The 16,394-nt window shown below is 32.5% G+C and overlaps 1 protein-coding gene across 1 annotated transcript; it reads right to left on the bottom strand.

Moving 5' to 3' along the window:
• Window positions 1–962: 962 nt before the first annotated feature.
• On the bottom strand, window positions 963–6,544 carry LOC124838885 (putative methyltransferase PMT26). Its single transcript, XM_047314597.2, has 9 exons — window positions 6,255–6,544; window positions 4,518–5,599; window positions 4,283–4,432; window positions 2,959–3,229; window positions 2,640–2,750; window positions 2,388–2,562; window positions 1,991–2,263; window positions 1,702–1,896; window positions 963–1,537 (listed from the first exon to the last, which is right to left on the bottom strand). The coding sequence occupies exons 2-9, from the start codon at window positions 5,565–5,567 to the stop codon at window positions 1,309–1,311; spliced, it is 2,454 nt and encodes an 817-aa protein (XP_047170553.2). The 5' UTR covers window positions 5,568–5,599; window positions 6,255–6,544; the 3' UTR covers window positions 963–1,308.
• Window positions 6,545–16,394: the final 9,850 nt, after the last annotated feature.

Raw genomic sequence — 16,394 nt, 5'->3', positions numbered from 1 at the left:
AGCATTTATTAGTATCTGATGAATCTAACTGATTACATAAACATTGTAGTTGATACTTCATTTAGATATGCATTGTGCAAAAAGTTTTATCATTCAAAACTATGAATATGCATACCACATATATAAACTCATGTATAACCACAATAAGCATGCAAACCAAACAGTTCAACCACAAACAAACACCTAAATGCAGTTTTGCATATTAAAACATTTCAGTTGTTGTGCAAGAAACTTATTGAAACATTTCTATTGTTGTCATCATCAAAAACACAAAGGTTTGGGTTTAGCTTTCACATAGCTCCCCTATTAACAATTCTTCTATTCACTAATGCAATCAGAGATGTATTCAAGTAAGATCTCTCTAACATCCGATTAGGATGATGTTTGTACAAAGACACTCTAACGTTTAAGTTAGATATGTGTACGAAACAATAATAAATGCTAAAAAATAAATACATAATAACTATCACGTGTACAATGTTAATGTTGCCTAGCAATATCCTTTTCTTCGGCAATTTTACTAATCCACCTTAATCCCTATGTTTTTGTCAATCGCATTGACCTCTAGAAACTCAACATGGTTGAGATGTGCTTGTTATAATCGAGATGTTCCCGTCAATATAATGTCATCCTTGATTGACGACAATTCTTATATGACATAATAATGAACTTTTTAAGATAGAGATATGATGTTATTCAGACGTGGAAAGGACAGATACATTTCGCTTTCAAAGAAGGGTTCATTTGGGTATGGGGCCTATGTATCGGGTAGCCATCTTGAATATCAAATGCTGGCTGTTTCTATAATCTATATACAGCTAGTAGCTGTCACCAATGATAGCCTTATTGTAAATTATATTTATAGTAATTGAGAATGTCAATTACTGATATATCAAAATCTCTCCCATAAAAGAATTATATTCATAATTATTAATGAATAATAATAATAATGCACTATCAAATATCGTTGGAGAGTAATATAGCTTTGTTTTTTTTTTTTTCATTCCCAAATACAACATTACATTTCATTTCGGGTGAAGTGAAGAATCCAAATACTCAACTATTACACGCTTATAATTATAAAGCCAATAGCCTCTACATTTGCAAGAATGTGATAAAATTTCCTTCACGCTATGGCACCGTGTTACAACAAAGGACACCTAACTAAGTAGGAGATATCAAAATTAATACAATGAAAAATACATAGACTCCTAAACTAACATGATACATGACTCGTAGTGGAAGTAGAGTTTACGTAAGAATTTTGAGAGGCCAAAAAACCCAAGAATTTTGTAATCTCGTCCATGCTTAAATGATAGCATACTCAAGTTTCTCCTGTTCCTTTGGTCGCCACATGGACTTCTGCACGCATAACAAGCCCTCCTTATCCTTGGAGTAAGTCATGCGAACCTTCCACTGCAGAGACCTTAGCATGCTCTCCAGCTCTTCTATGATCTCAACACTGTCACGAACAATAAGTTTTCCTTCCGGCCTAAGAATCCGATCAGCCTCAGCCACTACAGCAGCCAAATTACACCTGTGTCACCGACAAGCATTAGCAACACCACTCTAACATATAAAACTAAGATTTATAGCTAAGTCACTGTTACTAAAAAGTTTAAGTAGTAACGTTAAATTAATAATTAGAGAAGAGCCTCGTAAAAAGAACAAGAAAATTTTGAAACATAGTAGCATTTGCACCTTTTCTTAAGACTTGAAAACAGATGATCGGCATGGAGGAGATCGTAGGTTCTAGGATAGGTGCTAAATGATTCACACCAATCATGATATATACCGAAAAGACCTCGTTCATAAATAATTGGAAGGGTGTCTGGAGAGTCTATTGAAACCACATTCATGACCCAAACATTCAAATCTTTCAAAGCTGCAGCAAATCTGGAAACCAGAAATGGGGAAAGATGTAAAACGAATAACATATTAGCAGGTGAATATAACTAATGATTAACATTCGACAGTGACTTTAGCTCACCCTCCATAGATAGATCTCATATCCATGACATTGCGAATATTGGACCATTGAATTCCCAAGCCATTTAGATAAGACTTAGACACTACGCGTTTCCAGTGTTCATAATCAGAAGTGAAATCTTCAGGCGCTGGCTTTCCATAAACTCCAACTTGGGAACTCAACAACCAATAAGGAACTTTGGTCAGTCTGGCTGGCCACTTCGCTGGCAATTTTGATCCTCGTTCCGTCGAACTAACTGGCGCTTTGTGTATGCAAGCTTTCAATTTAACGTTCCTGTCACACCGAAAATATTAGACTGCATATGTTTATGTTATAATACTACAATATTATCGAAACTTAGCAGGCACAAAAAAATATACTGTTATGGCTGGAAAAGTGTCCATAAATGAAGAAATACCATGCTGCATTAGGATCATCAGAGTCTAGACACAGCGGAGGCTCATTTTTTGAACGTTGCTCGTAACACTCATTAGAACTTGGCTTCTTGTATACAGCTACACCTACTCCATTTACTTGATCCTTGCTAATTGAAACAAGTTCCCAGCATATTGCTTTTGTAAGTGCCTTCATGGCTGCAAATAAGCTCATAACATGTCAGGATTAAAACACATAAAAGTACACAAGAATGTCAGACATAACTCTAACTTACCATTCCATATTTCAACATCTTCAGGGAGCTTCTGATAGATAGGAGTAGCGGACCATACAAAAAAGCCACCAGGTCGCAATACTCTATTCAGCTCCAAAAGAAGTTTACCACCTGCAGTTCAACAATAATAATTATTGGAAAGTGTGTGTGTATATAATGTAAATACACTACTCAAATATTGTAAATGCACTCATATATTTACATGAATAGATATATGTTCTATGGTAATCTAAAAATGCCTAAAATGAATATGATTTCAAAAAATACTATATCATGAATTCATCATATGACCAAAATAAAAGTTATGCAAACGAAATACCTTCTATATGCCACGGAACTCTACATCGTGCACAATGGACTACATCAAATACTTTCCCAGGGAAGGGAAGCCTCTTTGTACCCATCACAGCAGATATAGCAGGAATCCCCCGTTCAAGTGCGAATTGTACCTGAGCTTCATGTTCATCCTTGGGAGCTAATGACATTGCCAGTACATCTCTTTCAAAGAGAAAACCTCCGAAGCTGGCTACACCACATCCAACATCCAGTATAACTCGTGTGCGTTTGCCCCAAGCAATGTCAGGTACAGTCTATATAACAAAAGCCCTATTAGATGAAATGCTCAATAAAATCAAGTAAACAAACTATTAAAACCAAGACAAATTTTAGGATGAAAGCATGAGGACTTCTCATCATATTTATACTATATAGGATAACTTCTACAATTGATAAAGAATATAGGTTGAAGCATCAAATATATAGCTATATCTGTGTCGTGTTGTGGTTGTCTCCTAAAGAACCACATGAGAATAATTTCCGGGATGATTGGACTGGTCCTGTTTAGACATCAAAGTGGTGGTCAGATTTATCATCCTGTGTAACTTGATTTTATCTGTGGGTCGTTGGAACATAAGGTCATTGCAGAACTGTTAATTCCACCAAAACTAAAATGCCATTACCATACACTCAGACTGCCATTTTTTTGTATCTTGCTTACTATTTGTTTCTTTCATGGTGTGGATTCCAACCAATTTGATTACAACAACTAACCTAACCTCTTGCTAGAGGATGAAAAAAATCACAATTGTGACACGTCAAGGTACATGAATCATGTCTGAGTGTAAGATTTCCACCGGTTGCCTATGAGATGTCTCCCATAAGCTTAGATTTACAAGATTTTAAGAGTTGTCATGACATTATTATAGTTGTGAAATGTTTATCCCATTTCAGGCTCCGGAAAAATTAGGGATCGAGCTGTCTGTATATGGTTCAAAATGTTTAAATGCATCATAAATACTAAAGCATATAAGCTCAGAGATTTGTGGGACGTACAGCAACAGTATCCTGATTCTCCCTTACTCTTTTTTGTTTAATTTCTAAAATTGTATTAGAATAAGGCAATTGGAGAGACAAAGAAATAAGTATTTAGAAAATGTAAAATAAAATCTTGGATGAAAATTTGCTCAAAGATAAAATATGATTGGTTGGTACCGCAATTCTGAAATAACAAATAATTTCAATTTAAGGAACATGCAGCAAAAGTCATACATACATATCTACATATTTCAGGGCACAATATTAAAAAGCAACAAATTAAAGTCAAACTTCAAAGTCATGTATATACGTATGTCTGTTCATTTTACCTCTTGTATGAAGTCAATATAATGAAGTGCCCCGTGTTTAAATTGGGTTCCACCGCCAGGAAAAGTAAGGTACTCTCCAGTAACTTTCACCCAATTCTGGTGGCCCTTAACTTGAGCAAGCTTGGTGTGTGGAACATTGTGATACCATATCTGCAGGATAAAAACTTAATATTTAATGGACGGGTAAATGGTCAGACAGACACTGGTAATGAACAAGATTTAAGTTTGTTTCTACCTTCTCTCTGCTTCTAGGCCACTCAATTGAGCGTTTATATCCATCGGGAACAGGAACAACACAGGTCGGAGGCTCTTCTGGACAGTGCCTTTCTCGATGTTCATAGTGCTTAGTACTTCGGAGATTCCTAATAGCTTTCCAGTTGTCAAGGCATGGGATAAAATCAGGACCGGCAGAGACATTGCAAAGCTTCCAATTGTATCCAGCTGGCTTGGACGATTCTTGAGACTCCTTTTCATTCTTAGACTCTGCTGCCTGAGTTGACCAAGACCCAGTTTCTGTCGTACTTTCATCCTGAAGCTCTGACTGAGCCCCAGAAGGGAATACCTCATTTGAACTCTGCTGTTTAGTATTATCATTTGTATTCTTCAAACTAGAGTTCTCATCAGATTCTTTGTTATCACTATCCTCCACCTTCTCCTCTATCCTACTATCTGTTGTCTCGTCAGAGTTATCAGATTGCTTCTCACTCTCATCTGTATCAGACTTCTTGTTGTCATCTGATTCAAATTTATTTTCACTCTCATTAGAATCAGAATCCTTAGTGGAAGTCTCGTCACTGTCTTCGTTATTTTCGGAAGATTCTGAGTTTGATTCATTTTCTGTATTGGAACCTTCATCATCAGTTTTCCTATCCTTCTTTTCCGTTTCGGACGACTTATCTTCCGTCTTTGAGTCTTCAGAAGACCTTTCTACAGGATTTTCCTCAAACTTCTCATCTTGTTTTTCTGACAAGTTAGAATTGTCTTCAGAGGATACATTGATATCTCCTTTGGTTGCATCCTCAGGCAAATCACCCTGATTATCTTCAAACTGCCTGGTATTGCTATTGCCGACCTCGTTGGCAGCCTCTTCTTTAATATCCGTTTGTTCCTTGACTTCATTCTTGGTCTCGTGAGCCTCGTCTCCGTTATGCACAGGGATAACTGAAGATGATGTCATCATCCAAACCCCAACCAAGCACAGCGCCACAAACACGACAACTGTCACCGTGGAACACCAACTCGATGATCTTCTACCATCTACTCTAGTATATTTCCCTAAAGCCATCTTGTCCGACGGAATTCACAGATGACTCACACCTGATCAAGAACAAAACAAGATTTAAACACCACTCACAAAGAGCTACACCAAAGTGCCCGTGCAAGACTAGTAAACAAAATCACAGACAATACTTCCTCAGGTAAAGAAACTGAGAAAGCAATAAATAAATAAAAAAAATACACGCATTTAGTATCTTGAAAATATAAAATTCATTCCATGTTAAAATAAAAACAAACCCAAAACCCAATCAATAAAACCTACCAAAGGAGAAGAAAACTATACCAAACTGAGCCAAGATTATAAAACCGAAGCAAGAAACATGACGATAGTAACGTTTTCACACTTGAAAATTGAGAGAACAACTCGAATCTTTTGCATGAGATGATACGAACCAGTAAGATCCATGACCAACAGAACACACTAAACAAAATAAGATACCTACTACCACACATTCAACACATTGAAGCATGAGTATTCAACCACGAGCACATGTAAGGAGCATTGAATGCATTAAGCTGACTTCGAGTCAGTTAAACAAAAACAAGCATTAAATGGCCGTCGAGTTCGATATATAATAAACGCTTTATATTTTTAACTGAAGACATGTTCTAAGCGCATAGGCAAGAAAAATCGATTCAAATAAACAGCAATCACACGGATCTAACAAAAGTAGAACCGCGGCACGAAACTTACGCCGAACAAGATTCCGCCCGAGTGAATCAGCACCTAGCGAGCACTGAAAGAAGATAAGGTCGGTTTGATTTGGCGGACAAAAACGCGTTCCGCGTGAACCGGAACACACAGTAGGCGAAAAGGTTAACGCGATCTGAGTGAAAAGAAAAGCAGATCTGAAATTCTATCTGTTCATCACGTTTGCGGAGAGAGAGGGATGTGAAGAGAAGAGAAGAGCAGAGAAGTGTTAAATGAAAGCTTACGGCGAATGAGTGAATTAAATAGCAGAGTGAAGAGAGAGTTTAGTAGCTGGTCGCTGCTGCCAAATGACGATGCCTAATTTTATTTATTTATTTCCTTTAGAATTTGCCGACGAAATTAATTACTGATTAATTAATAAATAAATAAATCATATTTGGGAAAGGAGAGTGAGATTTTTAGAATTTATAAAATACTAATTAAAGAAATGAAAAAAAAAACTTTGAAATAACTAAAGAGTGTGGAATAAGAGCACGCGCTGAGTGTGGAAGCATAGCAGTGCCGTGTAGAAATGCTGCAAGATAAACGAGATCTGAGTGGGTGACTAAAATTTAGGAACAATGCAGCAACAATTTTCTGACTTTTAACTCTTGTGCGAACATCACCTAAAAATTACTGGCTTCACTATCAGACATAACATAATCATAGAGTAAATGTGATTAGCATCAATTTAAATTTTTTTCTTTAGTATTATACCTAATATGTATTTATCATTTTTATTAATTTATGACGAAAACAAAAGGAGAATGGTGAGAGAGATGTTAATCAAAATCCATAAAAGGGCATCATTTAATGACCATTTACTGCATTTTATTGAATGATTTTCTTATGAAAGGTTTAGTTTAACCAACCAAATATAATTGTGGTCCCATGAGGTTTCATGAAGTTAATTTTGTTTTTCACATGTCCAATGAAAAACAAGGCAATTAATTATACCCTTAATTAATTGTTTTCTAATTTTTAACCTCATAATTAACCATGCAGGATCTACTAATAATGGGTCATAACATTTTATTTTTTGGATCTTTGTTTACCAATTTCCTGAATAGACTCATCCACTGATTTTGTTATTACATTCCCAGCTGCTTCCAAATTCACTTTGTCCTCAAGCTACAAACTGAACCAATCTTTCTAGCTGAATATAACCTGTAAGTGGTCCTTCATGCAATGTCGATTATAAGAAATTTTGAATAATATTTGAATTTTGACCGCACAAGTGAGGAGCAATGTTTTTCCATGGTCGCCATATGGAAAGGAGATAGAAAACGTTTTCTTGTTAATCTTCAAGTCAAACTAATTTTGAATAAAAATAGAAGAAGTTGGAAGGATCATTTCAGAAAAATATTTGTTATCAAACATTTTTGTGTCAATATAATGCTCAATTAGTATAGATTGTGATTTGTACTGATATAATATTAATGTCTTTAATTATTGACCCCTACTTATGTAGTTGGTCTGATAGGAAATATGTCCACTTCTTTTATTGACCCCTGCCCTTGTTAGTTTAAAGTAATAATAAATGTCTAGTAAATCATAAATACTAAGCAAATCTTTCATAATTTCTACAACATAGTTAATACAAAATTATTACATTATTAAATGCCATAAAAAAGGTAAATCAAGATTGATTATAGGATTACATCCTAGGTAAACTCCTTCCTTTTAAACAAAAGTTATAATAATTAAAATCAAGATATGAAATAATGAGGGATTTCAAATTCTCAATTTGTACCTAATAATTAATTACAAATAGCAGTTATATACCTAATAAATAGGAATACAAAAAGTTTTAAATGTTGTGGATCTCCATATCTCTTAGTTACAACAAATATGATCATCGGAAAGATAACATTATAATAACTTTTTTACATTTCAATCAAAAGAATAACAACAAAAGTTGCTAATAAATTAAAATTGAAATTCTTTTGATTTTTTTTTTCACAATTGAGTAGCTTAGTTTGATTTGCAGTTTTATATTTTGAAATTGACTAAAATCAATTATATATCATATTTGTATATAAGATATGTATATGAGAAAAAAGAACTTATTATTTTATTCATCCCTGTAAATTTATAACTGAGAAGTATCTTGAATACTTAATATATTTAGAACACTTAGTATATGAATAAAACGAAAAAAGAGTTTTTATGATTAGAAGAGAAAAATGTTAGAATGAAAAAGAAAATTACCAAAATATAAAAAACTAAAATAGTATTGTTAGGATAAATTTAAATTTTAGAAGTTTATTAATAATTTTATTTTAGTCTTATTTTATTAGTTTCTATCTAGTAATATTTATTTTGATTTTAACATAGATAGAATAAGGATGAGTAATTTTGATTTTTCATTTATTTAGATACAATATTACTTTATTTTGTTGATATAAGATAGAAATAGATTAAATAGTTGTTTTTTATTTTGAGTAAGTTAATATTTTATTTTTAGTTTTCATTATTTGTATTTGACTCTTTAAAACTTTATTTGTACTTATTTAAATGTTGTCAATATTTAATGAAAATAATCATAATGAATTAAAGAGTCTAATTATTTTGTATATGTAAACGTTTATTTTCTACTAAGACTACCTTTGTTTTATTTATTGTTGTAATAGATAATTATCATTCTTTTGTATTTTATTTCAGTATCTTTGTTGGTAAAAAGTTTCAAATTATTAAAAGAACAAATATTTAGTTAATGGATTAGATAATGAAAATTTTCATCATGATATACTATTAGAATGTCGTTTAAAACCTATAAGACCTGGTGTGTGTGTGTGTATATATATATATATATATATATATATATATATATATATATATATATATATATATATATATATATATATATATATATATATACCAAAAATTATACAACAAAATTGTAAAACCGATTTTTATAGATATTAAGAAACCAAAAACATATCAGATCCTTAAATTAAATAACTTATAATTTATTTATTTGTTTCTAAATTCAAAATAAATAGCATTATGAATACTCGTATATTAAGTCTCCACAAAAAGCAAAAGTCAATATGTAAAGAGAAAATCAAACACTATTTCATGATAATGAAATTTTCATATGTTCTTATACAAGACTAAGATGTATTCATCCTTTTTATATTTGAAATTTATTTTTCCTATTATTTTTGAAATGGTGAGTAAAGTATCGATAAAGGCACTCTTATGTATATAAATCGTATAAAAATACATAAGGAGGTTGTGGTTCGACAGCCAAAACTTGACCTAATTAACATACAAAACTTGATTTTGTGGGTGTTTTGACCAGAGCCTCGTACTATAACATATATAGGAAACAAACCTATAGTGTAAGAAGCAAGTCCACTAAACAAACAAGAGGTCATTCTCTCTAACACAAGTATTTCAATAATTTTAAAATGAATTCATTTATCTTCGCTTTAGTTCGAATATATTTTCTAATACAACTAATATATTTTTTATTCAATATTAAACATAACATATTTTAGTAAGTTTCGATTTTAATTTGATATTTTTTTCTTATTTCATAGATTTTGATATATTTCAGATAATACTTAAATTTACATTAGAAATATTGTTTTAGAAATAACACGATAACATGAGTTGAATATACAAATAGGAGAATAATGGGTGAAACCCGTCATGCAAAATCGGCGCTTTAAATGAACTGATTTTTAACGGTTCACCCCCACCGACAAAGAGTATGGGACATTAACAGTAAGACCGATATTTGACAAAACAAAACTGAAAAAATAATTTTAAAAATGTAATATTTCTCCTATTTTGAAATTTGTTATGATTTATCAATTGAAAATTTTATTTGCCTCAAACAATAAAATAATATAAGTAACTGTTATTTAACTCGACATCAATAAAAAAAATCTGCAATTTAAACATTTTAAGATTCCTGAATCATATGGGTTGTGGAGTTTTCAAATGTCGTACTCCTTCAAGTTCGAAATATCACATCCGTCCACAAGCGGGAATTGATATAGAGTCAGATCTGAAACGTGACTGCCATACGTTTTTAAACAGCTTTGTTAACTTTTAGAAAAATAAAATAATTAATGTGAATGGATACATAACCAAAAGGTGGTGCAGTTGCGGGTGAATACACGGAATTATACTACCAAAGTACGAATTGTATAATAATAAAATAATGATAGCAGTACAATATATTATTGAGATTTAGATATGTTGACCTACAAAAATTATTACTGAAAAGCTAAGAAAGGAAATTACTTTTTTTGAAAACTTATAAATTGAAAAAAAACCTTAAATTTCTCAAAATTTCATAATAAAATAATAGCGTCCAAATAATGATATATATTATTATTTTAGAATTTAGTGGAATGCTATCAAATTATATTAGTCTATGCGTATGCACCCGAATCCATCACAAATGCACCAACTCCACTGCGAAACTACATACCAGAGTTTGCTACACTTCCACCTCTTCGTTTATTTAAGTAATCTCAGTTCCTTAATACTTACGTTTAAAGTTAAGTTTTTTTCTTCAATCTAATTATCAGTTTTGGATTTAAATCTTAAACGTGCAATTGCATTGGATTAGAAATTTAGAAAACAAAATTTAAAAGAGAATTTGTTATCTACCCTAATAATACCCTAATAATACCCTAATAACGTTTTCTAGAATTTAGTTGTCCTTAACAGATAATTTATGTAGTGAATAAAAATTGTTTTTTTTGTATTTTAATAAATTCTAATTATTTAATTAATAACTGTATGTTAAAAAATGTATTGAAGAATATCTTTTTAAGATTCATTATATTTGCATAGTGTGAGCGCAAAAAATGAAAAAAAAATTATATCAAGTTTTTAATTTTGAAATAAAAAACTGACTTTTAGTAAAAGTGATTACTCAGACTTTTTACAAAATTTAATTTATCATAAAAAATATTTTATATAATAGCGTATTTATAAAAGAAATGATAAGGTTTAATACCTATTTTGGTCCCTCGGTTTGTAGGGTGTGTTCAAAGTTGTCCTTCCTTTTTTCAAAAGTTCACAACCGTTCTATATTTTGCATAAACGGTTCACGTTAGTTCTTTTTACTTACAGCGTTAAAAAAATTAACGGCAGAGTTGTCTACCTGGCGAAACCTGAATGAGTTGTACAATTTCTTATTACGTGGCATTGCTTTGCATTTCCCGTACTCTTCTGCAGCTTCCTCCTTCTCCTCCTCTAAAAACATCTATCTAGTGGAAAAACTTTCTCTCTCCACTTCCTCGAACTCCACCATTTCTTCCTACCTCTGCGCCCTCACCCTGCACCTCACCTCGTCGGAACAAAACTACCTTTTAAAAGGAAAGTATTTACTTAACTTTCAAATTTAGTTAAGAGGTATTAGGAGACAAACATGTGAAAGAGAAGAGGCACAAGGAAGGGTTGAGGGAGGAGAGAGACATAAACACAGGCAGAGCTGCAATTGCCAGAGTGGAAGCGGTCCTCCCCGACTTTCCTTTTTTGTTAATTTGATATAGTTTCAGTTCATCTCAATGGCACATAATTAAAGCGAGGTTGAGATTGAATTTAAATTTGGAAAAGGGAACTTGTGTCACTGTATATTTTCAGATCTTGTAATAGTGTATTTCCTCAGATCTTGTGCCACTGTATATTTCCAGATCTTGTAATATTCTTCTCTTTCTCATATATGAGTAAAGATTGTATTGATTGAAATTGTTTTGATGCCCTCACCAACATGGACTACCTACACCACACTCCTCTACCGCGCCCTGTGTGCGATGGGAGTGAACGTGAGCGAGTGCGTGGTGATCATGCAGAAGGGCAGGGAGATGAGGCGCAGTGTAGTAGTGGAGAGAGCGGAGGCGCACGGGGCGGCGACGATGTTGGTTTACGGCAAGGGTGATACACTGGGATTAGAAGATAGTGAGGTTTTTTATCCCAGTAAAACAAAATTGAGTAAACAAATAAAAATCGATTAAATTATTTCTGAACTGAAGCTACATATAAAGCTTAAAAAACGAAGTTCATTTCTCTAATCTCAGAACCTCAACATTGAACACAGAAAGGGGAAAATGGGATTAGGGTTTGGGAAGCAGCGTGTGATTGAAGAAGATGAAGAAGTGTGATGAAGTTTTTGAGTGAAAAGGGGACTATCATGTGCCAATGTCTTATTGGCTGAGCTTGCCAACTAATTGGACATGTCATTTATTTTTTGCCAGGAGAGCAACCTGCCGTTAGTTTTTTAACGTTGTAAGCAAAAAGGATTCACTTAAACTGTTTTTGCAAAATATAGGACGATTGTGTACTTTTGAGAAAAAAAAAGGACAACTTTGAACACACTCTACAAACCGAGGAACCAAAATAGGTATTAAACCAAATAATAAAAGTAGCCGCATATTTGATATTAAACTTTCTCCGATGGTATATATAACAAACAGTTCTTTTGTGTAAAATATATAGGGCAAAAAAAACTAATATGATAAAAATATTAATAGTGACTTGCATTAAATTGCAATAGCTTAGGTCAATCATTTTCATCAAGGCCAGCAATTAATAATGAAAATTACAAACAGATCCTTCTCTTCCTAAATGACACACCAACTACACCTTTGAGTTTGCAAATTATAGTCATTTACACCAGTCTTGAATGTCCAAATTAGGGCAATTGAATTTCTTCATTTTTTTTCCAAAAATTAATTTATATACTATAGTAATAATTTTTTCATTATAAATATAATAAACTAAAAAGTCATTAAAAATATTTTGAAGATGGTTTCCCTTCAGTGTTTTTTAAACCTTCTCTTCAATTATATGGTTAACAACAACCATATTACAGGAAAGAAAAAGGATTTACTATGTTAGGTCATCATGCTAAATGAGAATTATATTTTTCTTATAATTTTAAATTATATATGTATTTCTTTTATGTTTTCAATAAAATTATAATCGCATTTTATTACTTTTTAAATAGACATTTATTTTCTTTATGATTTTAGTAAATTACATTTATTTTTCTTATATATTTGTAAACGGTAAAGACTAAGAAAATAGTAAAGATTAATAGTGATTTTTAAAAGATGATACTCAATTATTTTATTATTTAAAAAGTTATACTATATAAATGGAATTTTTATTAATTGAATTTCATTTTATAAAAATTTATCATCTCTTTAGTATTTGTTTCTAAAAATTTCTATTTGTCTTTTTTCTATATCTTTGACCTCATTTTTTATTTATTTGAATATTAAAGAACATAGGAGGGATCTTTACACTGAGATCTACGCATCCAACAAATAAAAATTCTAAATAGAGTAAATTCACTTTTGCTCATTTTTTTAGTTAGTGTCTATTTTGTTATTGTGTGTAGCTCTATAGTGTATCCATGTGATTCAAAATAATTCGACGTAAATTTTTGTTTGTTTGTGATCATGAGGATGTGTTTTGATCTTTAACTGGGGTTCTTTATGTAGTTAGAGTATCTTATGAGAATTAGAGCTTTAGAAACAACATTTGAGTCAATGGTTTTTACTCAAAGTAAGGGAAGCTTATTATTTTTATTTTATTCAAGTTCTAATCTACATATGATATGTGCAATTGAGTGAATTAAATAGTATTAGATGAATTGTAATATATTATGTTGACGTTCAATTGGCTAATAACTAGTATGTGTATTTTGCTTTAATGAAATGTAATTGAAACTTTGTGATTGTTTTGTGTATTGGTAAAAATCTAAAATTTGAAGTATGATGTTATTAAATTGGTTATTATATGAATATGTTTTTATTCCAATTATATCATTTTTAAGGGTTGACTAATATAAGGATTGCTTAAATAGACCATTGAACCAATCTAATACCAAGAAATTAAATTCTAATATTTGAGATGGCGAATGATGTGTATTGGTGGATGTGCAGCAAGGTAAGTATGGATAATGGAGGGTGGCTCTCGATGATTGGAAGATGGCTATAGGAGATCCTTTCAGACTCTCGAGCCCTGACTCTCAAAAATGGAATTGGCTTTGGAGTATTTTCAACATAAATACAATTCATTAATCAAAAGTCTCTATTACAAGTTATGAACATGGTTTTATAGTGATCCCGATGCTTTATGACAACTACTAGGTTGATGATTAGCCTTGATACACGATCAGATGCCACATGACGTGCTACGTGTGCAAAAAAGGGGAAACTTGCAAAAGAAACGTGTTAAATGCATCAAGGGATCTTCCAGATCTTCGAGCAATGCTTGGTGCTAACCACATGCACTAGGCGAGGTGGATAGCGTCGAATGAGCTTCACGCTTTCCAACAAAAGAGATGATGGATCCTTGTATCTATTGTCTTCCCAGCCTTTTTGGATCTTCCTAGCCATGCTCCTTGTGATGAGTCCATCGATTGGACCCAATCCATCAACTTAGGTTTAAATACCATTACAGATAAACAATGTTGTCTTACATTAATAAAGAACATAACTTTATACATGTTTTGTTTCAAGTAAGATTTAAAGTTAAGGTTTTAAATACTAATTAGCGCAATTTTAGACAAATTTTAAATGTCCTAATCCTATTTGTATTGTACATGACCGAACACACCTCAACCTTTCAGTATGGTTATTGTATTTGTCCAAGTACGACTTCAGCCTAGAAGGAGCATACCATCCAAACTACTAATATTGATAAATTATGACTAAGTTAAGAAGAAGGGTTAAAGAAAAATTAACAGGTAATTAAGCCACGTGGCCTAGACCGATCAAGGTAAGGGTCCATAAACAATATTATGCATAACACATTCTACGAGGTACATTAATTAGTCCGTCAACATCATATCTAGAACATTTAGGAGAAAGAGGATGTCTCTTATTTCTTCAAGGACGCCAACTTCCAAGGTGCAGACCTTGAACAAGATGACCCCATGGTCATCATAATGGAGATTGAAAACTTCGTTATTAAGAAGACTTTGATAGATCAAGGTAGTTCAGTAGATATACTATATTGGAAGACATATAAAAAGTAGCTACTAGAGGAGGCTATGACCTCATATGACGAGCCCATATTTAGATTCTTTAGAGAAAGGGTTAGTACCAGCAGATATATCGACCTACACACCACCTTTGGGGAGAGAGAGCTAACAAAGACCATATCTATCTAGTATCTGGTAGTAGACGCAAATACGTCTTACAACATCCTATTGGGATGACCATCGCTCAACTTGTTTGGGGCAATTGTGTCCACTCCCCACTTGGCCATGAAATTCTCTTCATTGTTAGGTGTTATAATCACGATCCACGAAGACCAAAAAACAAGATGAGAGTGCTACATTCCCACAACTTAATACTAAGATTGTTGAGAGAGCAAGTGTAGTCATCATAACCATAGATGGAGAAGACCTCGACCTTAGGCTAGACAACGATGCCAAGATGGAACTAATGGGGAAACCAAGTTCTAAGGGCAAGTCTTTACTGATAATGTCCATTTATTTGCATGGACAACAACTGACCTTCTAAGAGACCCAAGAATAACTTCTTGTTATAAGATGCTTTTCTACAAAACTTCTCACATGTAGGGATGACAACGGGTCGGGTCAGACATGAATAATGCCTACATGCTACTCGACCCGCAAGAAAAAAATCCACTCGTTATCGCTCGCTACCTGTGCGGATACCCATTTAAAAAATATTCGCGACTATTTTGAAACTCAGGATACTCGTGGATACTTGCGGATATTTAAAAAAAAAATTATAAATTTTTAAAATAAAATTACAAAAAACAATATAATATAATATAAATTAAAATTTAATTTTAATTAAATTTAACTTGATAAAATATAAATTAATTTTAAACTTAATTAAATTTAACATAATGAAATATATATTAAATTTTTATTTTTATTTTTTGCACGTAATGAATGCCTGCTGGTACGGGTAGTATAATACTCACACTCAACCTATTTCTAACTGGGTCTTGAAATACTCGCTATCCATGGGTACCTACCCGTAGGTACCAATTATCTATCACAAATTTTATCCATGGATACCCACAAACATTGAAATTTTTGCCATCCCTACATGTTATCCATATTTAAAGAGGCTACACTAATATCGTAAAAGAAAAGGAAGTTGGGAGAAGGAAGGAGGCTTGCCA

This window comes from Vigna umbellata, chromosome 2 (assembly GCF_029865625.1).
Source record: "Vigna umbellata cultivar VRB3 chromosome 2, Vumbellata_1.0, whole genome shotgun sequence".
Taxonomy (NCBI): domain Eukaryota; kingdom Viridiplantae; phylum Streptophyta; class Magnoliopsida; order Fabales; family Fabaceae; genus Vigna; species Vigna umbellata.
This window is presented reverse-complemented; position numbering and strand designations above follow the sequence as displayed.

Coding starts and splice junctions, on each gene's coding strand:
- LOC124838885 (XM_047314597.2), bottom strand. CDS start 5,567: ATGGCTTTAGGGAAATATACTAGAGTAGATGGTAGAAGATCATCGAGT. Junction 4,433..4,517: donor GGCCTAGAAGCAGAGAGAAG/GTAGAAACAAAC, acceptor TTTATCCTGCAG/ATATGGTATCACAATGTTCC. Junction 2,563..2,639: donor AGATGTTGAAATATGGAATG/GTAAGTTAGAGT, acceptor GCTTATTTGCAG/CCATGAAGGCACTTACAAAA.